Source organism: Mytilus edulis, chromosome 7, assembly GCF_963676685.1.
Source record: "Mytilus edulis chromosome 7, xbMytEdul2.2, whole genome shotgun sequence".
NCBI classification, from domain to species: Eukaryota; Metazoa; Mollusca; class Bivalvia; order Mytilida; family Mytilidae; genus Mytilus; species Mytilus edulis.
The window spans coordinates 35,749,164-35,775,884 of record NC_092350.1 but is presented as its reverse complement, the minus strand read 5'-3'; the positions used below and the strand labels follow the sequence as shown (position 1 = coordinate 35,775,884).

The 26,721-nt window shown below is 32.2% G+C and overlaps 1 protein-coding gene across 1 annotated transcript; it reads left to right on the top strand.

Annotated features, from left to right (window-relative positions):
• The first annotated feature begins 1,064 nt into the window (after positions 1-1,064).
• On the top strand, positions 1,065-26,153 carry LOC139481361 (uncharacterized). Its single transcript, XM_071264658.1, has 10 exons — positions 1,065-1,329; positions 15,167-15,222; positions 15,967-16,088; positions 18,097-18,221; positions 21,005-21,444; positions 22,090-22,143; positions 22,484-22,622; positions 23,029-23,144; positions 23,869-23,941; positions 24,645-26,153. Exons 1-10 carry the CDS (start codon positions 1,287-1,289, stop codon positions 24,983-24,985), a joined length of 1,509 nt encoding a protein of 502 aa, XP_071120759.1. The 5' UTR covers positions 1,065-1,286; the 3' UTR covers positions 24,986-26,153.
• The last annotated feature ends 568 nt before the right edge of the window (positions 26,154-26,721 follow it).

Below are 26,721 nucleotides of genomic sequence, written 5' to 3'. Positions count from 1 at the left end.
CACTCTTTCGACCATTGTAGTTTAATAATTGAAACTACGATATTGGCAATATGTGGTTGTAAAATCATGGTTTTAGTTTTATTTATATTTATAGTTTGTTACTAATTTTCACAGAAAGTACTTAATTTATTTATACTGTTCTGTAGACCTTCTTTACTAAAAAGTAGATCATCTACACAATATAGTGATCCAAGGGTTGAGTCATCTACACAATAAAGTGATCCAAGAGTTGAATCATCTACACAGTATAGTGATCCAAGGGTTGAGTCTACTAGTTTTGGATAACAATACATTATTACTATACATTGAATAAAGCAATTCTAGATAACTCTAAATACCTGTTCATAGGAAATGTTATTTGTTACAATGTATTAAAATAAAGATATGCTAGATTGGTCTGGGACCAGACTGATTTTATTATTTCATTTACTTTGATCTGTTTTTATCCTTTTTCAATTCCGTGTTATCTGTTTCATAAAGCCAAACCAATTTGCTGTTTTTCTGTTATTTGATTCATCCTTGTCCCCTTTTTTTCTGTATACAAAGACCACCAAAGATTCGGATCCGAAGTCATGTGATCTTACGGTTATGTTAGGTTGAACGACCTTGAACTGATGTAACTAAAAGTTAATCAAAGATCAGACAAATTTATTTTTATTTACATCAATTTATTTGCAAATTTGAATTTTTATCTTGTTGACTTTCAAAAGTTAACGAGATTTTGTGAACATTATTTTCTCTTATGAAGTAAACAGACGGTGAAAAACATCGCAAACACAAGGATGAAAGTAATGGGCGTTCCAAATGAATACTGTATCGAAACAATTTTGCAATATTGAGACCATTTTAAATATTTTGTCACTTTTCCTTTGTCCTCTGTAACAAAAGATAATGACAATTAATTAAACATCTCACCTTACGCTAAATTTATTTGTCATTAAGATACAAATAATCATTCGAGTTTTCCAATAAAATGCATACGTGTTTTTGTTCCAGGTTTGTTTTGAACAATTGTGCATTTTTTCTTGTGTTACCATAAAAGTAATTTCCAGTCATTCCTGGTCACTTTTATTAGGATTGTTGCCAATTTTGAATCATCAACATGTATATATATGATATAGCTGTCAATTTGATGAAATCTGCATTGAGTGAATTATAGCATACCATTGAGTGCATGCAGTTTTATATTTTACCTCTAATTCATTTGTTCCCAACTTATGTTTTAAAATTGACTGTTTAAGCGTCGTAATGTGATATATCAAACACTTCTTTTCCGAGATTTGAAGATGGATGGAGTTTACCAAAAGAACGATTTAAAGAGCACAAACCGTAAGTTATTTTTATAAAGTGGAAATTTAATACATAATTGACTTTTTATAGTTTATTTATTTATGTCACACAATAATTTCATATGGTTGACCGTATTAAAATTCTCATCAAATGGGCGCCAATTGTTTATTTGTTTATTTGTTTTTATTCTCACCTTGAGGCGCAGCAAATAATGGCATTAAATCACAACAATGTTTTCTAAAGTTTCATCAAATGTATTGACCATATCAAAGAAAGATAGTATCATCAATTAACTTTTAAAAGTTTTTAACAAACATATCTATCAAAGGTATCTTCATCATTGTTTTGTGGTTTGTCTTCCGGTGGTGAGTGATTGGATAGGTCAAACAAAGTTAAAGTCGTTAAATATCTTTCGTATTGTGTAACCATTCTTTGGTAAAAAAAAACACTATTTTCTTCTTCTTGTCAAAAGAAAAAGAAAAGTAAATCCTGTGTATACATGAATAAGACAATCATACGAAACAAATAACTAAATGATATTTAATGATCAGTATATAATATATTGTTTGTTTATCACACCACTGGTATAATGGTAATGTCTTTTGTATTTTAAATGAAAGTGTTCAGTAGGGTTCATGTTCCTCATTCTTTATTTTCATTGTTGTGTTTTGTTATTTGTCCTTCGGTCGCTTTTCGTTTTATACCATCATGTCGTTATCAATTTGTTAGCCCCTGATGATATTGAATGTCCATTTCAACTTCGTACTTTATTTGGCCTTTTTAACTTTTTTGGATTCGAGCGTCACTGACGAGTCTTTTGTAGACGAAACGCGCGTCTGGCGTATATACAAAATTTAGTCCTGGTATCTATGATGAGTTTATATAGTATCTTCCATCTCTCTTTTTAAAGTAAAAGAGAACAATCGAATTGTACCAAAACTCTTTCTACGATGCTGATGTATTTTTATCTAAATAATTGTTTTTCTCTACCATTTTAACGTCTAATGTCGGGCTTGATACAACTGAATTTACAACTTGTTGACATTTTGTGTCTGTACACGACTATCCAAAGTATATTACAGGAGTACGCTCGCTGTCATTTCAACCCCGTCCAATTGTGTAGGTCCTTTCCCAGGTCGGAAGTCTGTATTTCAGTCAATGTCGTTAGTTGATGCCTGCTATAAGTGTTAAAGTTTATTGTTTTAGGCTAGCATAAACGAGGTCACTTTTTTTCTCGTTTTAAATATTTTACATTTTATCATGTCGGTTCTTCTTATATCTTACAGTTTGGGTTTTTCTTATTGATAAGAAAGGTATGTGAAAGGTGTGCGTATTATAAAAACCGTCTACCAATCCCATTTTTTTTATTTTTTGGAGTGGGGTGTAAAATAGAGCTGTCTAGTTTGTTATTTGTTCTTGTTTTCTTTAAATATATCCTTTGACAAGTTTGTGTTTGTTGAGTGTTCAGTTTGCATTTATGGGTATTCTTTTATGAAATATTTAATGATCTTTGTACATATACTTGTGTGGATTTTACTGTTTATAATGTTAATGTTTAGAATAAAGAACTGCAATTTTGAGTATTGATAGATGTCCATTACTAGACTGGACTTCTTGTTTTGCTTATGGTCATGGTTTACTTGCACTGATTTCGGCTATCGATATTATCAATAAACTTTAAAAGTGTTTAACAAACATTTCTATCAAAGGTATCTTTTTTATTATGCAGTAGTTTTTTCTTGCGGGGATTGATTGAATAGGTCACACAAAGTTAAAGCGGTTAGATATCTTTCGAGAATTGTGTAACAATTTCTTGGTAAACAGATTTTATCTAATTGTTGTTGAAAGGAAAGTGTCACGATTTGAATAAAAGTAGATCGTGAATACATGAAGTAAACATTACACAAATACCACACAAATAACTTAAAGATCATTCAATGGTCAGTATATAATATATCGATTGTCTATCACAGCTCTGGTATAATGTTCATGATTTTGTATTTCAGATGGAAGGGTTGAGAAGGGTTCGTTTTCCTCAGTTTTTAGTTTCTTTGTTGTGTTTTGAGTACGGGTATATGTCTTTTTGTTGTTATTCGTGTTATACCATTAAATTCTCCCTCATAAATTCGTCCGAATTTAAAACATTTCTAATCTATCTACATGGCGAAATAAGAGGCAAGTCAAAATGTAGGTTTGGTTTGCTCGCAGTAACTTCGATTATATACTATGCAGAACGTGTTGTTACTTTGAAGTTACTGTGAGCACCTCGATACAAATTATCCAAGTATCGGACGTATATACCCCACCCGTATTCCCGCCTATGAAATTCTCGTGCAGTACTCACTAAAGACTTATATATAGATACTATCCAACCAGTTCTTCAAACTTGTTTTACAAACTTGTTCTACCAACCACAGTTACTAAAGATAGAAATAGATAAGGGAAAAACCCCAAATATAACGGAATAGCAATAAATTGGCATAGTCAATTTGTCAACCCTTTATGAGTTTTGATATTCCTTTGATATCTTCCGACTATCTTTTTTAAAGTAAAATACAAAATTGTAGTAACAATAAAATTGTACCAAAATCAAGCAGTTCTTCGATGTAGTTTTCCCTGATTAATTGTTTTCTTACTTTCTTTACAATATTATACTACAGGAGGAGACCTCTCACTGTCATAACAACTCTGTTCAAAAAAAGAGGGACGAAAGATACCAAAGGGACAGTCAAACTCATAAATCTCAAACAAACTGACAACGCCATGGCTACGTCAAGTGTTTATGTCTCTTGGTTGATAGCTGCTTTAATGTTTTAGGCTTATTGTATTAGACTAAGCATAAACGAATTTCTTTTTTTCGTTTGAATTATTATCATTTTATCATGTCGGTGCCAATTATATCTTCCAGTATGAGTTTTGCTTATTGGTCAGAGAGATAAGGGGAAGGTTTGCGTATTATCAAAAACCGTCTACCCATCCTATTTCTTTGGGAATTTTTTTTTTTATTATTGTTTTTGTTCTTTTGTTTTTTGTGGTGGAGGGGGATAGGGGGATATGAAAATTCGAGCTGACAAGATTGTGTTTGTTGTGTATATGAAAAAAGAAGATGTGGTATAATTGCCAATGAGACAACTCTCCACAAGAGACCAAAATGACTCAGAAATTAACAGCTACCGTACGGCCTTCAACAATGAGCAAAGGCCATACGCATAGTCAGCTATAAAAGGTCCCGAAATCACTGTAAAACAATTCAAACGAGAACACTAACGGCTTAGTTAATATACAAAAACAAATATGTAACACAGCATCAAACGACAACCACTCAATTACAGGCTCCTGACTTTGGGCAGGCACATACATACAGAATGTGGCGGGTTAAAACATATAAGCCGGATCCTGACCTCCCCCTTACCTGTGTGTTCAGTTTGCATTGAAGGGAATTCTTTTAGGAAGTTTTTTTGTGATGCATAAACTGTGAAAATGTTGATAATTGATTACTGTTTATTATGTTACCGTTTAAAATAGAGAACTGAAAATTTGGATGAGTATTTAATTGTTGATGATCATATTTTTACTGATTTCTATGTTCTTTAATTATATTATTTCTTTAGTGCTGCTATCAAAATTTATATATCTGAAGACATGATTTCATTTTACCAAGAAAGAACACCCAATGTTGGCTAAATTCGGTTACAGCAAATTTCATTGAAGTTACATCAAACCAGTTCTGTGACTGAATGAGTGTTGTTTTATTCTCTGTATTGTGTTTAAAATGTCAATTATTGTTCTGAGCACAAATCAAAGTAAAATAGTGACCTCTGAATATTTTTTTAGGGGTTATTAGTTTACCTTTTTGTTTGCCTTTTAACTACTAATTCTTCTATTCATATTTGTTATTAAAAAAAAAAAGTATAAAATTCAGATTTCACAAAGATTATTTTTTAATTACCCTTTAAAAATTAGTTTAATATTCAAAGATGATTTTTGTGGTGTTTGCCCTGTTGTGTAACACAGACATAGTTTTATCCACAGTTTACACATCTTTAAACCAGTTTTTCAGCATAAAGAAAAACCTGTTTATCAAGATATCAAAATATTATACTATATCTTTTTTTTTTTTAATTTAGGAATATACTTTCTAAGGGTAAGATTGCGTTTAGTCGTGTGCTTACTATACTTTTGTCGAATTTAATTAAAATACAAGTCTCTTACTTATTACTTTTAGCAATCAAGATTTATTTATTTTTCCTATTCTGATAATAATTACCAGTTACGGTTCATGAACAGCTCAGATAATTGTATTATTTGGCACTGGCATAATTTATAATTTACCTTGCTTAAACTCTGCGTTGATAAATTTGAAATTATAATGAAATTATGTAGCTCACAATATACGTTAAAACCTTTTCCACTGCAGAAGATCAAACGGTAGCTTATATATGAGAAAATATATAATTGTCAAAATATGTGTTTTGCTCTGTGGTGTATAACTTGTGCACTGTCATTCAAACAACACCTAATGTGGTTTCATTGATAGGATTGTTCACACTGTGTTTGTGTATTATCGACGTCATATTGTCAAATAAATCTTAATTTTTGGAACTAAAAAACATTTCAGTTGTTTCATTTTTTTTATTTTTATTTATTTTTTTTTATTTTTTTTTGCCTTTTAACACTATTTTTTAGTTTTTATTTTGACATCGGTTCTATATGAGGGGCTGGACAGGGGGGTATGTTTCTCCCTGCCCCCGCCCCTCTTCTCCCTTCTCCCGCCCTCCTTCTCCTTTCTCCCGCCCTCCTTCTCCCGTCTCCCTCTTCTTTCTCTCTCCCTTACCTTTTCCGACATGCATTTCATTAAAATCCATAAAACATTCAGGAAGAGTTTCGCTTTGAAGATTAGTAATGCCATACTATTAAAGTAACGAGTATCTCCCCTTTAACATTTCGAAATTTCTCATGTAAATATTTCTTCTATATCCATCCAGTTTTTCAGGAGTAGATGCACTTAAAAGAGATACATTAAAAGACAGATAGGGTGCAATATGCCTGCAACATGATCAGACGCATACAAATTCCCATCTAGGAGGGACATTCCAATGCAACCTCCCATATTTTCAATATTTGACAAATTTTAATCGGAAATAGTCCTGTTAAGGACGGCAGTAAAAATTGTGAATGTGTGCCTCCAGCTTATTTCAGACCTCAAAGTCATAAATCTTTCGAGCATGATTTTTCTACTCAGACTCGTAATCAACCATTCTAATGCAACAACGTTTGTAACGTTCATTTTGATTGGATAACGTCACTTTCTTACATGGCATCAATTGACAATTGATGCTATGGGACGTACGCGCAAGCGCAGACGGCATATGACAGATTTTAAATACATGTTTTAACGTTGTTTTCTGTCAGTTTCATTAGAATGGAGATAACTGTATTGTATTTTAAGCTCCGACGGCATCAATTTGGGATTTGATGGTCGCAAATACCCGTTTACTGTCTCCGCTAACGCGTCGCCAGTAAACTTAATTTGCGACCATCAAATCCCCAATTGATGCCATCGGAGCTTAAAATACAATACAGTTATCTCCTAAATCAAATTGTTGGATTTCATGTTTCGAGCATGATTTTTGTGCTCCGAGCACTGAGCAAAGTTTTATGCCTTCAAGGCCTGATACACGCCGTCTCCCGATTACTTTTAAAGTATAAAATTCAGAGGTGTAGCACTCAAATTTATATTGGTACGGCGTGAAATATTATGGGTCGCAAAACAAGTCATATCTGCCTCCTTGATGCAGATATTCGGCAGGGGTTTGGGGGCAGCTAAAGGGCCAGAGAAATTTTGGGATAAATGGTGCAAAATCCTGCATTCTGACACTTAAATTTCGCTTATCATTTTTTCAGTAACAATTTGAGTTATCTCACTTTTTTGAAAGTCTAATTCAAAATATAGAAAAAAGAAAAGAATTTGAAACATGAAATGTGTCAAAAAGTCAACAATCCAAACGGATACAACAAGTGGAATATCTTGGCTTAAATTTATACTTCCAATTTTGTGTCGGATGCCATTCAATGTGTCTAGGCATACAGGTTTTTTTTTTTTATAGTGGTACAGATAATAAATTTCTTTGCCGAGCGTAGCGGGGCAGATTTTTTAATGACCTCTTTTTCGCCTCAAAAACATAAAATAAGTGTAAAATGCAATAACTTCATAGTTCTTGACGTGAGGCTTGTATATAAATAAAGAGTAAGGGTTAAAAAATTTTGAAGCCGTCTTCTACTCCATTAAATTTCTATTATAAATTGATTAGATGGTTCCAACGCTAGAATTTCTTATTGACATTTATTGAGAGGTTTCTAGTGATGACTTCTTTACACATCTTTCGTCAAAGACATATGGTTCAATTGTAGAAGTTTATGTTATATATAAGTTATGGTCCTTATGATGATTTTAATACGGGGACCTCAATATCTCCCAAGAAAGAGAGTAAAACTAAAAATCATACAAGACTAACAAAGGCCAGAGGCTCACGACTTGAGACAGGCGCAAAGTTGCGGCTAGTTAAACATGTTTTTGAGATCTAAACCTCCCCCTTATATCTTTAGTCAATGTAGAAAAAACATACACACAACACTACGCACAGTAAAAGTCAGTTGAAGAGAATTCTGAGTCTGATGTCAGAATAGGCCACAAAAGAAACTAAACAAATTGGCAATTATACATAAACTAACACATACTTCTAGCAGTTACATACTGACATGCGAGCTCGAGACTTGAATTAAACTAATATATGATATCGTTTCATCATATGAATATCAAGCACGATCCCTGCCGTTATGGGTTTAGTAGTATACCATCATAAAATATATGAGAAGAAAGAACCCTGTTCAAGTGAATCAATATGAAAGCCAAAATAAGCAATCTTTAGTGAACTGACAACAGTATCGTAACTAACCCTTCTTAAAATAAGTAGCTTTTGAGTTGAATGCCGACAATGTTTGTGACAATGTATAAACAAGGGAAAATAGAACATTTTCAGCCGATTCTGAAAGGGACATCCCAAATTCACCATCATTTCTAAAAACTAGAGGCTCTAAAGAGCCTGTGTCGCTCACCTTGATCAATGTGAATATTAAACAATGGACACAGATGGATTCATGACAAAATTGTGTTTTGGTGATGGTGATATGTTTGTAGATCTTACTTTACTAAACATTCTTGCTGCTTACAATTATCTCTATCTATAACAGTACTTTCTGTGGAAAATGTTATTGAAAATCTTCAAATTTTAAGAAAATTGTTAAAAATTGACTATGAAGGGCAATAACTCCTTAGGGGGTCAATTGACTATTTTGGTCATAGTGACTTATTTTAAGTTCTTACTTTGCTGTACATTATTGCTGTTTACAGTTTATCTCTATCTATAATAATATTCAAGATAACAAAAAAAAACAGCAAAATTTCCTCAAAATTACCAATTCAGGGGCAGCAACCTAACAACCAATTATCCAATTCATCTGAAAATTCCAGGGCAGATAGATCGTGACCTGATCAACAATTTTACTTCTTGTCAGATTTGCTCTTAATGCTTTGGTTTTTGAGTTATAAGCCAAAAACTGCATTTTACCCCTATGTTTTATTTTTAGCCATGGCGGCCATCTTGGTTGGTTGGCCGGGTCACCGGACACATTTTTTAAACTAGATACACCAATGATGATTATGGCCAAGTTTGGTTAAATTTGGCCCAGTAGTTTCAGAGAAGAAGATTTTTTTTAAAGATTACTAAGATTTACGAAAAATTGTTAAAAATTGACTATAAAGGGCAATAACTCCTAAAGTGGTCAATTGACCATTTTGGTCATGTTGACTTATTTGTAGATCTTACTTTGCTGAACATTATTGCTGTTTACAGTTTATCTCTATCTATAATCTATAATACTTAAATTACGAGGTCCAATTTGTCAGCCGTCATCACGTAAAAACCACGAATCACAGAATTCAACTTTATATATAACTAATATAGTACAAAGGTGTAGATTAAAAATTGCACCACTCCAGGCCCTTTTGTTTTCCACGCAATTAATATTGCCAATAATTAAGAAGTTCCGGGTCGAGTCCGCTACCGATACCAATAGTATATTCACCTGTTACCTATTACCTTATCTGTACGTTCCGCATCTGACAGGCGCACCACCAAACGTTGTATTCAGGATTAGTATGCTATATACACGGGTCATAACCACAGGGTTGACACTACTAAATTGTCAAATTGTTACCTATTGTAGTATTTTAATCAGTAAGACTTTCTAAGACAACAATACGAATACTAAAAATCAGGACTAAAAATAAGGCGTATAGGTACAGTTTTCAATTTGTTAGTGGGCATGACGTAAAACAGCGAAGGAAAGAGTTCAACTTTATTTATAACTTATATAGGACAATGTTGTTGATTAAAAAATACTCCATTCCAGGACCTTTTGTTTTCCAAATAATTAATATTATTGTTTCAGTTCGACGGGTTCAAACAGAAAGACTTGAAAGCAGAGAAAAACTGTTTATCTTATAATCGGCATGACTTTATCAGATGACAATACTAATACTAAAATAAGGCTTGCGCATAGTTATATACTTTAATTCAGTCACGGACCCCGTGATATCACGGGTGTGTTCTAGTAATATTTAAGATAATAACCAAAAACAGCAAAACTTCCTTAAAATTATCAATTCAGGGGCAGCAACCCAACAACGGGTTGTTCGATTCATCTGAAAATTTCAGGGCAGATAGATCTTGACCTGATGAACAATTCTACTACAGATCAGATTTGCTCTAAATGCTCTGGTTTTTGAGTTATAAGCCAAAAACTGCATTTTACCCCTATGTTCTATTTTTAGCCATGGCGGCCATCTTGGTTGGTTGGACGGGTCACGCCACACATTTTTTAAACTAGATACCCCAATGATGATTGTGGCCAAGTTTGGATTAATTTGTCCCAGTAGATTCAGAGGAGAAGATTTTTGTAAAAGATAACTAAGATTTACGAAAAATGGTTAAAAATTGACTAAAAAGGGCAATAACTCCAAAAGGGTCAACTGACCATTTCGGTCCCGTTGACTTATTTGTAGATCTTACTTTGCTGAACATTATTGCTGTAACAGTTTATCTCTATCTATAACTAGAGGCTCTAAAGAGCCTGTGTCGCTCACCTTGGTCTATGTGAATATTAAACAATGGACACAAATGGATTCATGACAAAATTGTGTTTTGGTGATGGTGATGTGTTTGTAGATCTTACTTTACTAAACATTGTTGCTGCTTACAATTATCTCTATCTATAACAGTACTTTCTGTGGAAAATGTTATTGAAAATCTTCAAATTTTAAGAAAATTGTTAAAAATTGACTATGAAGGGCAATAACTCCTTAGGGGGTCAATTGATTATTTTGGTCAAACTGACTTATTTTTAGGTCTTACTTTGCTGTACATTATTGCTGTTTACAGTTTATCTCTATCTATAATAATATTCAAGATAATAACAAAAAAACAGCAAAATTTCCTCAAAATTACCAATTCAGGGGCAGCAACCTAACAACCGATTATCCGATTCATCTGAAAATTCCAGGGCAGATAGATCGTGACCTGATCAACAATTTTACTTCCTGTCAGATTTGCTCTTAATGCTTTGGTTTTTGAGTTATAAGCCAAAAACTGCATTTTACCCCATGTTCTATTTTTAGCCATGGCGGCCATCTTGGTTTGTTGGTCGAGTTACCGGACACATTTTTTTTAACTAGATACCCCAATGATGATTATGGCTAAGTTTGGTTAAATTTGGCCCAGTAGTTTCAGAGGAGAAGATTTTTCTAAAAGATTACTAAGATTTACGAAAAATGGTTAAAAATTGACTATAAAGGGCAATAACTCCTAAAGTGGTCAACTGACTATTTTGGTCATGTTGACTTATTTGTACATCTTACTTTGCTGAACATTATTGCTGTTTAAAGTGTATCTCTATCTATAATAATATTCAAGATAATAACAAAAAAACAGCAAAATTTCCTCAAAATTACCAATTCAGGGGCAGCAACCTAACAACCGATTATCCGATTCATCTGAAAATTCCAGGGCAGATAGATCGTGACCTGATCAACAATTTTACTTCCTGTCAGATTTGCTCTTAATGCTTTGGTTTTTGAGTTATAAGCCAAAAACTGCATTTTACCCCATGTTCTATTTTTAGCCATGGAGGCCATCTTGGTTTGTTGGTCGAGTTACCGGACACATTTTTTTAACTAGATACCCCAATGATGATTATGGCTAAATTTGGTTAAATTTGGCCCAGTAGTTTCAGAGGAGAAGATTTTTCTAAAAGATTACTAAGATTTACGAAAAATGGTTAAAAATTGACTATAAAGGGCAATAACTCCTAAAGTGGTCAACTGACCATTTTGGTCATGTTGACTTATTTGTACATCTTACTTTGCTGAACATTATTGCTGTTTAAAGTTTATCTCTATCTATAATAATATTCAAGATAATAACCAAAAACAGCAAAATTTCCTTAAAATTACAATTTCAGGGGCAGCAACCCAACAACAGAATGTCCGATTCATCTGAAAATTTCAGGGCAGATAGATCTTGACCTGATGAACAATATTACACCTGTCAGATTTGCTCTAAATGCTTTGGTTTTTGAGTTATAAGCCAAAAACTGCATTTTACCCCTATGTTCTATTTTAATCCATGGAGGCCATCTTGGTTGGTTGACCGGGTCACCGGACACATTTTTAAAACTAGATACCCCAATGATGATTATGGCCAAGTTTGGTTAAATTTGGCCCAGTAGTTTCAGAGGAGAAGATTTTTGTAAAAGTTAACGACGCCGGACGACGGACGACGACAGACGACGGACGCCGGACGCCGGACGCCAAGTGATGAGAAAAGCTCACTTGGCCCTTCGGGCCAGGTGAGCTAAAAATGTGATAAGTTTAAAAACAATTCACATAAAGTTCAGCTACACAAAAAAACGTAATTGGTAGGCTAAGGTTGCATCATCTAGACATAAAAAAGTATTTAAAAAAGATTCGATAATTTATTTTTTCATTTCGGTGCCCACTTTTTTATTTAGCTTATTGAATGCCGTACTCAGTTTGACTTTAAATAATTGTTTACTTTTAACACATTATGAAACCTGGATTAAGAGTTCAACTCGTCTCATTAATTGGCTACTAATCTACCACATCCCTTTATTTCTATTGAACCAGTATTAATAAATGTTTAAATATATATATACCGTTTATATTGCCTATGACTCATAAATGGGATTTTCTGTCTTTGTTTTTTCCTGTAAAAACTTTGTTTTCTTTAATCCCGTGAAAAAACTTTGTTTTTTTTCTTCAATAAATTATAAAAAAAGGTATGACATGCCATACCAACGAAAATCATTGGTACGACAGCAGGCTGCTACGCCCCTGTAAATCCAAACTTTAGAAACGCAGGTTATTTTTAATTTGTGAAAATACGTGGAATTTTTGTGACACTATTTGTGCAATTTCGTAAGAAACCAATTCGTGTTAAATTGGTTGCAAAAAAAAGCTTCTTTTGGAAAATAATACTGAATATGATTTGTTGAAAATACATAGTACAAGCAGTCTTTGGAAATCAGAATTAACAAAGAAGAATAATACAATTGTCCTGGAACTTGGTTATTTTGGCACACTTTTCCTATATGTTCCAAGTGTAACCCGTTTTGAAATATAATTGGACTGTACAGATAATATGGTTCCGGAAGCTTTTAAAAAATAGATTGCCGATACTGTAATCTTATAAATACAGTTTACACAGGACAGCAACATCGAAATGATGAAAAGGTTAACAAAGGCCTGTCATGTTGGGATGTCAACACTTAATACGCATCTGTTTGAACAAAATAAAATGATCTCTTTTAGACCCCCGGTTACATATTTTTTCTTTCAATTCAGTATTTCAAAAATTATTTCTTGAAATTTACAATCACACAATTCATTAAAATAAAACCCAGTGGCCAACAATACATGAATAATCGTTTAATTAATTATTTTAATAATTGTCGAAAATAAACCAAGAAAAGCGCTCGGAACGACAAAACAAAATAAAAAAGATATGTTTGTTTGATATATTTCTTCAAATGCAGAAACAAACTGAAACACGTAAACATTTTAATATCATTTTGGTTCATGTTAATTCACACTTGGTGTACAGGGATGGGTGTGTTTTGTTGTTGAATTGGACATGATTTACAATTGAGATTCCCAACTATATTCCATTATGATCTTTAATATAAATATATATATGAACCAAAAGTGCGCAAATTCAGAGCACAGAGTCTGACTTCTTCTACAGTGTACAATTCCAAGGTGGAACTTTTATAATGCACCAAGTGTTTTACCTATGATAGACGATGCATGTATGTTCTCAGATTTTTTTTATTATATCATTTTTCACGAAAGACAGAACAATTTCAAGATGTATTGTATGGTCCTGAACATGCCTGAAATATTTTCTACCAGACATTTTGCAACCTCAAATCAATAAATTCAAATTATTCTTGAAAATCACTGTTCACCCAATGAAATTTTGAAAGCTGAATCTCAGACTCCACCCCGTTAGTTGGAAATAAAACTAAATCAGTTAGAATTAATAGGAAATTTATGAAACCAGACAGGGGAAATAAAAAAAAACCGTTACTCTATATTAAGTAATGTCATCCTTTTTTGGCCAAATTCTATGCATATAGGTCAAATTTGAAGCAATTTATCAAAAAAAAAAAATAAGGATGGTGACATGTATCGCTATACATGCACAGGCTCACAATAAAATCCTGGAAATTGTTAGTTTTTTATTCTTTCTCCATATATAAGAGATTGTAATGAATTAGTGAAAAGGTTTTTCATTACTAGCACAATTTTCTGCGACTGTCATACAAGTGAGAGTTTTGGCTAACCATAAAACCAGGTCCAATCCACAATTTTCAGCATAAGAAAATCCCTAAAGCTGAACCAATTCGGAATATAACAGTTGTTATCCATTTGTTTGATTTTGCAGTTAGATTAAGGACTTTCCTTTTTAAGATTTCGTCGGAGTCGTTTTTGGTTGTTTTTTTGGTCGTTTTACTTTTTAATACCATTTTCTTGAATCTTTTGATCCACTCATTTATTAAATAATTGTTTTCCTGCTAAATTTTAATAATTTTAATACACATTTTTATCTCCTTTATATACCCTTTTCTCCTTTCTCCTGCCCCTTCTCTCCTTCCTCCCGCCCCTGCTCTCCCTTCTCCCTCCACCTCTCTCCCTTCTCCCGCCCCCTCTCTCCCATGCTCCCAATACCCTGTCCAGCCCCTCCTATATTGATATGATGTCATGTTCCTTCAAATATTTGTTCCGTTTTACACAAAATACCTTTAAGTTAGATACTGTTGCACTACGTCAAATATTTTACTTATAATAGCCACACACATATTGTGATCATTAAAGACTATATATAATGTCATTACACTAAATAGAATATATTTTTTGTAACATTTCGAATTGACATATCTTCTTTTATCATATATAAGTATATAAGTAATAAATAAAATAAAACAGGTTCTATATTATCATCCTAGTCCATCAGTTATACATCTACAATACAAGGTAAGTTTGAATGTGTTATTTTATTGCATCTCATGTTTTATTATAGAGATTACTTACAATTATTAAGTTTATAACTTTTCAAGATTTAAAATATTGTTATCTTATAAATCAATCTGAATCCGTTCAAAGATTTAAATAAGAATTAAAGTATTTTTTTCATTGTTCATTCTATCAATTTCATTGATTCATTTCCCCTTATTACAGACTCACCTCTGTGCTATTCACCGAAGATGAAGAAAAAACCTGAGAGAGGTCTCAAGGTAATGGCATTTACCAATAGAATAACTACACCAACATACTATCATTTTGCAGATGAATTTGTTTTTGTATTTTATGATTTCTTGGTGAAATTTTGGTTAATTGAATAATCATAAGCATTTACCTATAGAGATTGATCCACTAAAGCCTGATATTTACAACTTATCCAATGTGCGCGTTGGGTTGGAATGGGCCTAGAAAATACTTTTCAGATGTTTTGTATAAGGATAATACCAAAGCTTCCATTATCCCGATTTAAAAAAAAAACGGCTTCTGAGAATTAAAATCAATGAAGTTCGATAAACATCCATAAGATAGCAACCAATAAATTGACACAATAGAAAAAATCCAAACGTCAACATAAATAGGACAGCAACCTTAAAATGCCTTTGACATCTAGAGGCAAGTATAAGGTCTCAAATGATAGACAAGTGTTTATGTCTTATCTCAAGCTCTAAGAAAAGGACTAACAAAGATCTGCAATTTAAAAAGAACAAGGAGATGTGGTATGATTGTCATTGAGAGAACTATCCAACAGAAGCCAAATACAACTACCAACTGTCCTAGGAGATCTTAATAAACGTCAAATTCATTAACTGGCAAAAAAATGTAAATACAATTACTGTCGGGTTGTTGTCTCTTTGACACGTTCCCCATTTCCATTCTCAATCTTATTTGCAATTAATTTCTAGCATTACCATGTGATATGCACAAGTTCATATGAAAAATGTATTGTAACGTTTTAGGCTTTGGCTTCTGGTTCTTTAGCTATAACCAGATTCCATACTATATTGGATAAAACAGAGAAGAGGTTGGAGTTAGAAATACAAAGAGAAAATAGAGCCCCACCTCAGACGTTAGTTGGAAAGTAAGATTAATTCAACAATACAATTTGTTTATATAACAATATAAATAAAATGAAATTGATTGTTTATTCTTAACACCTAATATAGATTTATTGACTTGTTCAATTATTATTTACGTGTATCTAGTTTATCATAATATCTTTGGTCGATTAAGTAAGAGGAATAAAGTCAGACGTAATCAGCCACACCACATAGACATGTAAATTCATTTAAACATTTTCTGAGATAAAATGTTTTATAGGAAAATTGTTTGTTGGTTAAAGTTTTCATTTATTGTGAATATTAAAATGAAGAACCATTATCTCCTAAAAATAGAATATCTTCTCAAATGGAATATACCAGGATCACAATTTGCTTATGCTCGATTATTATGTCTGGTTACAGAATTTTAAGAGTACCAAAAAACAGTTTTTGCATTCGAAACTTCGTCTAATGAATATCCTGATAATAATTTCCTCGAGATACAAACGGTTAATCTAAATACTAAAACGAACGTTGCTACCAATTTTCTCTCATAATTTCTAGTTCATCTCCGTTTTTGTTAGAATGATGTGTCGTTTTGAATAAGAGAACAATTAAAACTAAAGGGAATAAAAGTAATGAATGTGGAAAAAGTCGTCTAAATCTCAATTCTGGGTATAAGCTATAATTAATTTAATAATAATGGTAATTTTGCACACTTTGGAAGTTTTCTTCTGAAAACAGAAGCAGAAAAAAACATATATGGACAATCAAAATCATAAGCCGAAAAAAAACCGACAACACAATAGCAAAAAATCTAAATAAAATTAACAATCCACAGACCTCATCATAGAAAACTAGAAACTGAGCAATACAAATTCCACAAAAAAAAACTTAGGATGATTTCTTGAGATGCTTAAGCTAAGCGGATCTTGCTTTTAAGTGACATCCGTCGAGTCCCGGATGTGAGGCATAAATTCGAGAAAAAAAGTTTCATTCGGTGATGTCTCAGCGAGGAAAAGGGGACGGAAAAATGTTCTCAGTATTCGTTCAAATTTATTGTAGCACAACTTAGAGGATAAAGCATACACACAACGAGCAAACCACAATACGGCATAAGTTAAAATATACAACATAATCCTTAAAGAGGCATAAGTTAAAATATACAACATAACCGCAATACGACATAAGTTAAAATATACAACATAACCACAATACGGCATAAGTTAAAATATACAACATAATCCTTAAAGAGGCATAAGTTAAAATATACAACATGACCGCAATACGGCATAAGTTAAAATATACAACATAATCCTTAAAGAGCATTGGAGAGAAATGCATAAAAATCAATCATATACAACACACATTCAACGGTAGTAGTGAAATACTTGGTCTGATCTTTCAACATTTTCCCCTCGAAATAGACTTTTTCTATAGAAACACCTGTTTATCATTAGCCAGCGTAATCGCGTCTCAATATACAAGAATTGTCAAAGTTTTTGTTCAGTTACTAGTATACGAGAATATTACTTTTCTTAGTCATGTTCTGATCAAGTTATGAATGATTAAAATGGACTGTTTCCTTATCAAAAGCTGGTTAAATAAGTAATTTGAAGCAAGTTTACGAACAAATTAAATACTTCTTATTGAAAAGGAAAATAATCGTTTTACTTGTTAGCTATTTAAATCAAACGTATTACCATAATTACAAACTTTATTAAGAATAGTAATATTAATATATTTTGTAAAACTTGCACAGCTTCAGTAAGTAGATAAATAGACCAACATATTTCGTTTTATTCAATGAAATCTAAAGAGAAATAAGATGTCTGTCACTTAATAAAACGATTAGAAATTGCTGTACATATATTTCGGTTGAAGCTAATGAAATTTTGAATTTGAAATTCAAAATCCTTCACTTAATGTTACCGTATGCAACATATATAACAACAATTGCCATATGACGTTGAGTACTTCAAACAACCAATCAATCAATCCATTAATTTATCAATCACAATTAATCAGTACTATTTGTGTTACTTTCAGAGCACGAAGAAAGGGGGAACATGTTTTACATAGTAAACAAGTACTATTCTGTATAATTATTCTGAACGTCATTGACTGTATCCTTGTATTGGGAGAACTTATTCTGGACATGTATTATGTTAAAGGTATAGTACAATTTCCTTTTCTATCCTGTTCAAACTATTTATTTGCAAATACTAAATTTAAAATGATTTCGTATGCTTTATTAATATTCATTCATTAATGGTTGAAACTGTTTCATAATATTGAATTAATTGCATATTCGTATTCGCAACTTTCTGTCAATAGAATAGGGAAGTACACAGGGTCTAAGGGAATAATTAATTGATATTCTTGTGAACAAAAAGGGAGTATCAGGAGAATTATTGAAATAATTATTCTGGACTGGTAATAACTGAAAAGAAACTGTGCTCAAAGTAGGATTTAAATGAAGTCTTTCCAATAAAATGCAGAACAATGCAGGAAACAGTTGCCAATTTCAGTGAACAAGTCATGTGTTTCTGGGTTAAATTAGTCTTAGGGACCGTTCAATATTTATCAGATGGATGGGCCGGTGAAAAATGGGGCGGGGGCAAGCACTTTTTTTGTGGAAATATTTGGATGGGCGAGAACTTTTTTTTAAAATATTTAGTGGATGGGCCAGAACATATTTTATAGGAATTTTTTTTATCCATTTTATCGGTGTGTAAGAAATTTCTTTTGCGGGCACTCAAAAACTGGTAGCTTGGTTCATCTCTGTCAACTTTAAGGATTTAATTAAGGATTAAAAAAGCTAAAATTTTCTGTTCGGACTATCTTATAAATTATTTTGACCTTATGGAATACCAAGTTGTTTAATAGTTTGGTGTATTGCTGTTAAATTTATGGATTTAATTAATAGGTAAGAAAAAAAGCTCAAATTTTTAGTTAGGGATAAATTCAGATAGTCAACTTTAATTTTTTTGTAAATTTTTCAAATCAACTTGGATTTTCAAAAACCTATACAGCTTATTCATTAATATATTGATCTTATAGAAACCAGGTTGTTTGGTAGTTAGGTGTATTGCTGTTAAATTTATGGATTTTATTAATAGGTAAGAAAAAAAGCTCAAATTTTCATTTTAGGCTAAATTCAGATAGTCAACTTTAATTTTTTTTATAACTTTTTCAAATCAACTTTGATTTTCATAAAACTCAAGAGCTATCTCAATTATATATTGATCTTACAGAAAGCCAGTTTGTTTGGTACTTTGGTGTATTGCTGTCATTTTTATGGATTTTATAAATAGGTAAAAAAATCTAGAATTTTAAGTTTAGGCTGAATCTAGATGGTCATCTTTAATGTTTTATATAACTTTTTTAAATCAACCTGGATTTTCATAAAACTATACAGCCTTTTCATTTATATATTAAACTTACAGAATGCCACGTTGATTGGTAGTTTGGTGTATGTCTGTCATTCTTACGGATTTAATAACAAGGTTTAAGAAAAAGCTCAAATTTTCAGTTTACAGTTTATGCTAAATCCAGATAGTCATCTTTAATTTTTTTTATAACTTTTTCAAATCAACATGGATTTCCATAAAACTTTACAGCTATTTCATTTATATATTGATCTAAAAGAATGTCAAGTTGTTTGGTAGTTTGGTGTGCTGCTGTCATTTTTATGGATTTAATAAAAAGGTTTAAGAAAAAGCTAAATTTTCTGTTTTAGGTTATTTCAAGATAGTCATCTTTAAATTTGTTCATAACTTTTTCAAATCAACTTGCATTTTCATAAAACTCTACTGTTAAATCATTTTTATATTGATCTTACTGAATGCCAGGCTGTTTAGTACTTTGTTTTTTTGCTGTCATTTTTATGGATTTAGTTAATAGCTTAAACAAAAAGCGGCAATTTTAAGTTTGGACCAAATTTGGATGGTGACAGTTTTTAACTTTTTCAAATCAGCTTAGATTTTCATATAACTGTACAGCTTTCTCATTTATATATCAATCTTACAGAATGCTAGGTTTTTTGATAGTTTGGTGTTTAGTTGTCAAATTTAGGGAATTAATTAATAGGCGAAAAAGGCTGCATCAAATTCAAAAACATGCCTGCCTTTATTTGCTTAAAAGGACCATATTTTTTTTTCCAAAAGTAGAACAGATAAAGGAATATTCATATTTGAACTAAATGTATACCGGTAAATATATATGGAATTAACTAGCACATTTTAAATTTTATATTAACACCAAAGTTTATTCTTTGATTTCAAGACATAAAATTTTAAAAACTAAAAAAAGAAAAAGAACCTAAATCATTTTTGATTGTCTTATAGTTTTAGAGGGGCAAGGACTTTTTTTATAGATTTTTTTAGATGGGCAAGGACTTTTTTTCAGAATTTAAAAGGATGGGCGTTAGCTTTTTAATGAAACAATATTAAGAATGCACCGGCCCATCCATCTGGTAAATATTGAACGGTCCCTTAAGTACGTTCGAGAGGAATAAAATCCGATTCCAAATACTTGAAAATCCTTGAATTAGTTTGTATAGAACATGTATTGAATACAATCTAAGTTAAACTCTACCTGTGTAACATTGGAGTTTTGTAGATTGTACGGTTTCTTGTCGCTACCTTGGGATAACCACAGGTCTCAGATCATATAGATGTTAAAAGTTTTGCAGCAAATGAATAGTAGCAATAACCTTATAAACGACTCACTTGTCTTATCCGCGTCATCCTGAATATGCATAAAATATTTGCTACTGAAAGTTCAACACGGAACATACGGTTAATTTTATGATTCGTCCTGACTTTACAATGCTATTTACACATTAGTTTAATGTCTAACCATTTCAAATTAACACAAAATAAATAATGATGAGTATGATAAAACTTGAATCATCAAAAAGTGAATAATTACCATTGTTGAATGTGTATTGCAGGACTTCTTGAATCATCAGAATCTGTAACAAACAACTTCATCATTGATATGAAAGCCATCCATCCGATGGAATTAGCAGTTGTCGAAATACCGGATGTAAAACCACTGTATTCTAAACTTTTACACGCACATATAGATTGGAGCCATTTTGAAACCAACAAACTACCGTCAGCAGGTTTTAACTGTAGTCCTAAATTGACAACGATTTCACATCAAGGAACCAGTCTTCATGAAGCATCCACTCCTCATACGATAGGAAAACGATCTGCCAATGTCCATACTGATACCCAAATCAATGGAACAGAGAATGAACATGAAAACAGTACAAAGGAGGATCATCACGATGAACATGAAGGCGACCATGCGCATAGTTTTGAAGAGGAATTAGCGCATGCGTTTCATAAAGCCAGTATTAGTATTTTAGCAATTTTAGCTGCTGAGGTGAATCATTAGAAATCATTTATCATTTAAATGTTATGGGTTTTTTGTTGCATTGCATTTGGCCGTTATATAGTTACTGTCATATCTAATATATAATGATAGTGAATGCATTACATCAAATTAATGATTGATTGTTTGATTGATAGGTGTTTGGCGCCATTTTCAGCACTATTGCGCATTTTCGTAACAGTTTTTATTGGTGGAGGAAGCCGGAGTACTTTGAGAAAACAGACCAATTATAGGAAAACTCGGTAACAATCCTAGTCAATTAAGATTAGAAAAATGCGCACATGGTCGCGTAATTCTAATTCACAACCTCATTGTTGAATATCTAGATTAAGGGATACAGTTGTTCGATGACTTAGCCTAGTTGGTCACCAAGGCCCCTTGGATTAATAACAAAATCACTTGTAAAATAATTATTCTTCAGAAGTGTCTCGGTTTTTTATATATTTGTGTCTATATGTCTGTTTGTCTGCTAGTCATTATGGGATTTTACCATTTCCGTTTCCTTGTCTGTTAAAGAAAATTAATGCTTAGTACATTACAATCATTTTACGGCTGTTTATGTCTTTAGTTTGTCATATAAGTAAAAGATACGGTATTCATACATGCAATCCTTAGTATTCATATGTTATTTTTCAGACAATCTGTAAAATAGTAGCATATGGGACGAGGTTTTTTGAAAGAAAATTAGAGGTAAGACTTAAAGTGCAAAATATATAAGCAGCCGCTCAAAGTGACGAGAATTTATTTTTCTGCTTCATATCATAACACATTCATTGATACCATAGTTTGCTTTTAGATTTGTCAATGTTCATAAAATTAATACTTGTATCAAAATATCACAAAGACAGTCACTGTGGCTATTTTTTTTTTTTCGGGATTTGGTCATACAGCAGGTTTTCTTTAAAAAAATAAAAATAAAAAAATAATGTTTAGGTCACCCATCAAACTTTTTTCTATATTTATTGTAATTGTTTAACATATTTGATTGGGTAAATACAGTCTTTAAGCCTGAACAGTTTGTTCATTGTAGGTTTTTGACTGTGTAATAGTCTTTGGATCGTTGTTTGTTGACGTATATTTCTTGAAAGGTATAAGCGCCTATAAAATACAAGAGTTTGTTATCATCTTAGCATTCCTGGTGCCATGGCGGGTCATTCGAGTAGTAAATAGTAAGTAGATTTTATTTTTGTTTTATTTATAAACAAAGAGTTCATCGAAATTAGGATACTTAATAATAATTAACAATACACCTAATATATTTAAAATGTGAAAAAAAAGTTATTTCCATGGAAAATGATCTTCAAACTTGACTATAAATTTTGATTAATATTTATCATCATTTTGAAGAATTACTCTGGGGAATACAAGTTCAAAACAACTAAAACAGTCAGTGTTCAGAAACTTCTAGCATCTTTTTTTTTTAAATTTCAAATCATCTCATTGAGGAAGTTTCAACTTATTTAAGTGAAACCTATAATATATTGTATTCATAGAAGAACTTGACTAGTAATATTAATGTTCCATTTTTGAAACAAAGATAAATCTAAATGTTTTGAGCATGTGTTCCATTTTAAGGTTTGGTTGTTGCTGTAATTGATCACCAACACTTCCGGTTGAAACTGCTTTACAAACAGAAAAAGGAAGTGTCACATGACCTAAAGAAAACAAAGAGCGAAGTGAAAAATTTACAGGTACGTATCAAAATGTTTACAAATTTATAAAACACATATAACTTTTAAGAATCGTGTTAGGCATAAAAAAAAATATGTGTGCATCCTATTTCCCTTCCTATCCTATATTTTAAGATAGAAATAGTCAGGAGCCTCTGGCCTTTGTTAGTTTTTTATGATTTTTAGTTTTAGTTTCTCGTGTATAATTTGGAGTTTAGTATGACGTCCATTGTCACTGAACTAGTATATATTTGTTTAGGGGCCAGATGAAGGACGCTCCGGATGCGGAAATTTCACGCTGCATTGAAGACCTATTGGTGACCTTCTGCTGTTTTCTGTTCTATGGTCGGGTTGTTGTCTCTTTGACACATTCCCCATTTTCAATCTCAATTTTACCTTAAAGTTTTTTGGTCTTGTTTCAATAAGCACCATTAAAGTCGGAATTTCTCTCCCATAGACTCAACGTAAAAACAAAATGTAAAGATAAAAACAATTCCCTACCTTCCTACCCTATTTTTTTCAAAGATGTAATAGGAAACACACACAATATTTGTATCAGGCCTCATGCAAAAGTGCCTTTACGTGACACAAACGCATTTACAGTATCCATTCAAATAGTAATTCAAAGAAAAATTCGATTGTATCATGCAGTATGTCCATATAATAAGAAAATAATGTGAACATCAATTAATCGGTTCGAACGTTAACCATGTAACGACTATGTAAAGTTTTTTTTTTTTTTCAGCAATCATTGGATATTGTAAGAAAACTAGCAAACGAAGCTGGTGTCACCGAACAGAAAATATCTCAACATTTAGGTAAGCCTTGTTCTTATGAAATTAAAATCGCAATAATGTCCTAAACAATCTCGCTTGGAAACAAAATTAAGTTCAATGGTAAACGTAAACAAGCAAAACACTAAGCTCACATGGGAAGAAAAAACGCTATTACTAGGGTCAAGGTTAAAACAAAACAGCAACAAAGCTCGCAGTTGAAGACAACCAGCAAAACAAATCTTAGGACAATGATTGAGAAAAAGAAGCAGAACTAAGCTTAGGGTGAGAGAAAATAAACAAATATTGGCTTAAATGTGACGAAAAACAAGCAAAACTAAGGTCAAGAGCAAAGAAAAACAAGCAAAACTAGGTTCAAGGGTAACAAAACACATCAAAATGAGCGTACGGGTGAAATTAAATAGCAAAACTAACCTCAAGGGTGAAAAAAACCATAGAAATAAGATTACGGGTGAAATGAAATAGCAAAAATTAGGCTCACGGTTGAAAAAACGCTAAGCACAATGGTGACGGAAAACCGCAAAACTAAAGTCTATGGTAAAGACAAAATAAGCAAAATTAAAACCACCAAACTTGTGATATAGTTTACACGAATTCATAAGCATTTCACACAACTATGTTCACAACATACCATTCAATGTTCTATCAATTAAAGGCAATTTATTAAGATTTGAAATCAGTTAAAATAGCTTCATCATATGTTTATAACTTGTGGTTTTTTTCTCAGCTTTCATCAATCAGAACCTTGGAAAATCGAAAAAGAAAGGTATAGGCTTTGGTCATAGTTTTCCCTTATTTCACCATCACCATGGCCAACACTCTCCAAAATCTTCACATTCAACCCCTGACATAAAATTACATTTGGATGCAAACAGAAATGGAATTCTGAAAGAGGAAGACGGAGTTATCGAACATGGAAACATTGTATCCAATGGAAATATATCTCTTAATACAATAAGTAGTGAAGTTAACGCAGGATATGTGTCAGAAAGAGATGATGGTGTCTCTTCACACGACAGTGATGTTGTTATAAATGTTCCCAATGGAGATGCCACTCACCATTTATAAATATTTGTGTATAATGTATTGAATTGATTTGGGACCATTACAATTATGTATTTATGAATAATCAATGTAAACATGCTTTCATCTACTTCATTTAAACTCCGGTTGATAGTTGTCTCATTGTCAATCATACCACATCCATTATTTTTATCATATATATATGTACAACAATAGAATAATTCAAGATTGCTGCTTATCGTATCTAGTCGGGGTTATGAATCCGACAGGAGAATAAATTTGAGAATGGAAATAGGAGATGTGTCAAAGAGACAACAACTCGACCAATGAGAATAAAATAGCCGAAAGTCACCAAAGTTAAGCCTTTTTCAACTGATTTTTATAGTTCGTTCTTATGTTGTACTGTTATACCACTGTCACAGGTTAGGGGGAGGGTTGGGATCCCACTAACATGTTTAACCCCGCCACATTATTTATGTATGTGCCTGTCCCAAGTCAGGTGCCTGTAATTCAGTGGTTGTCGTTTGTTTATATGTTACATATTTGTTTTTCGTTCATTTCTTTACATAAATAAGGCCGTTAGATTTCTCGTTTGAATTGTTTTACATTGTCTTATCGGGGTCTATTATAGCTGACTATGCGGTATGGGCTTTGCTCATTGTTGAAGGCCGTACGGTGACTTATAGTTGTTAATGTCTGTATCATTTTGGTCTTTAGTGGATAGTTGTCTCATTGGCAATCATACCACATCTTCTTTTTTAAATGTTCATTATAGCGAGAGAAAAAATCTGCACCCGGAGGCGTGTTTCAGCTGGCTCCTAAAAAAATGTGTACTAGTTCAGTGATAATGGACGTCACACTTAACTCCAAGATATATGAATGCACTACAATTAAAAATCATACAAGACTTACAAAGGCCAGGGGCTACTGACTTGGGATAGGCGCAAAAATGCGGCGGGTTAAACATGTTTTGTGACATCTCAACCCTTCGCCTTTACCTCTAGCTAATGTAGAAAAAAAACAATCACACAGCAATACGCACAGTAAAACTCAGTTTAAAGGAAATCCGAGTCCGATGTCGGAATAGGTAACAAGAGAAACTAAAGAAAATGACAAAGATACATAATTTAATAAAGAATGGATTGGGCGTTGCTTAGCCCCTCAAAATGTAGATTGATTTGAATTCAAAGTAAATGATATATAGAGACAAAAACATTCTGTGTTAACATAATACAAACATTAAATCAAGGGAGATAACCGGTGTAATTACATATATTGCACAAAACATATTGCTACAGATACAGGTATATATAATAATCATGCATCATTCCTGGTAAAAAAAAATCTTGACTATTAAAACTTTGCATTAACATTTTACAAATACCATTTAATTGATAGTTGCATTGTTTTTAGATATGTGGAATGGTTGTCCTTACGATTCAGATCAATTAAAACATCAGTTCTTTTAGTTTAAACTAAAAAATTTGAAAGAGAATTAAGAAAAGTTGAAATTTAAACATGCATCCGCAATTTTGGATTTTACCGGAAGTTAACTATATTTCCAGCTTGCCTCCATGTCTAAAATTGAGGAGCATAGATAGAAGTATGTTTGAGCAAAATTTGGTGCTTTTAACACGAAGTGCACAATTCCTTCATATATTGCACCTATCTGCTGGACTATATGTTATTTTTCAGATCCAAACCCGTGTTACTCCTATTTGTAAAAAAAATAATAAAATGGTGTTATACCACTGCAAAATATGGGATTTGTGTCCGTTTTA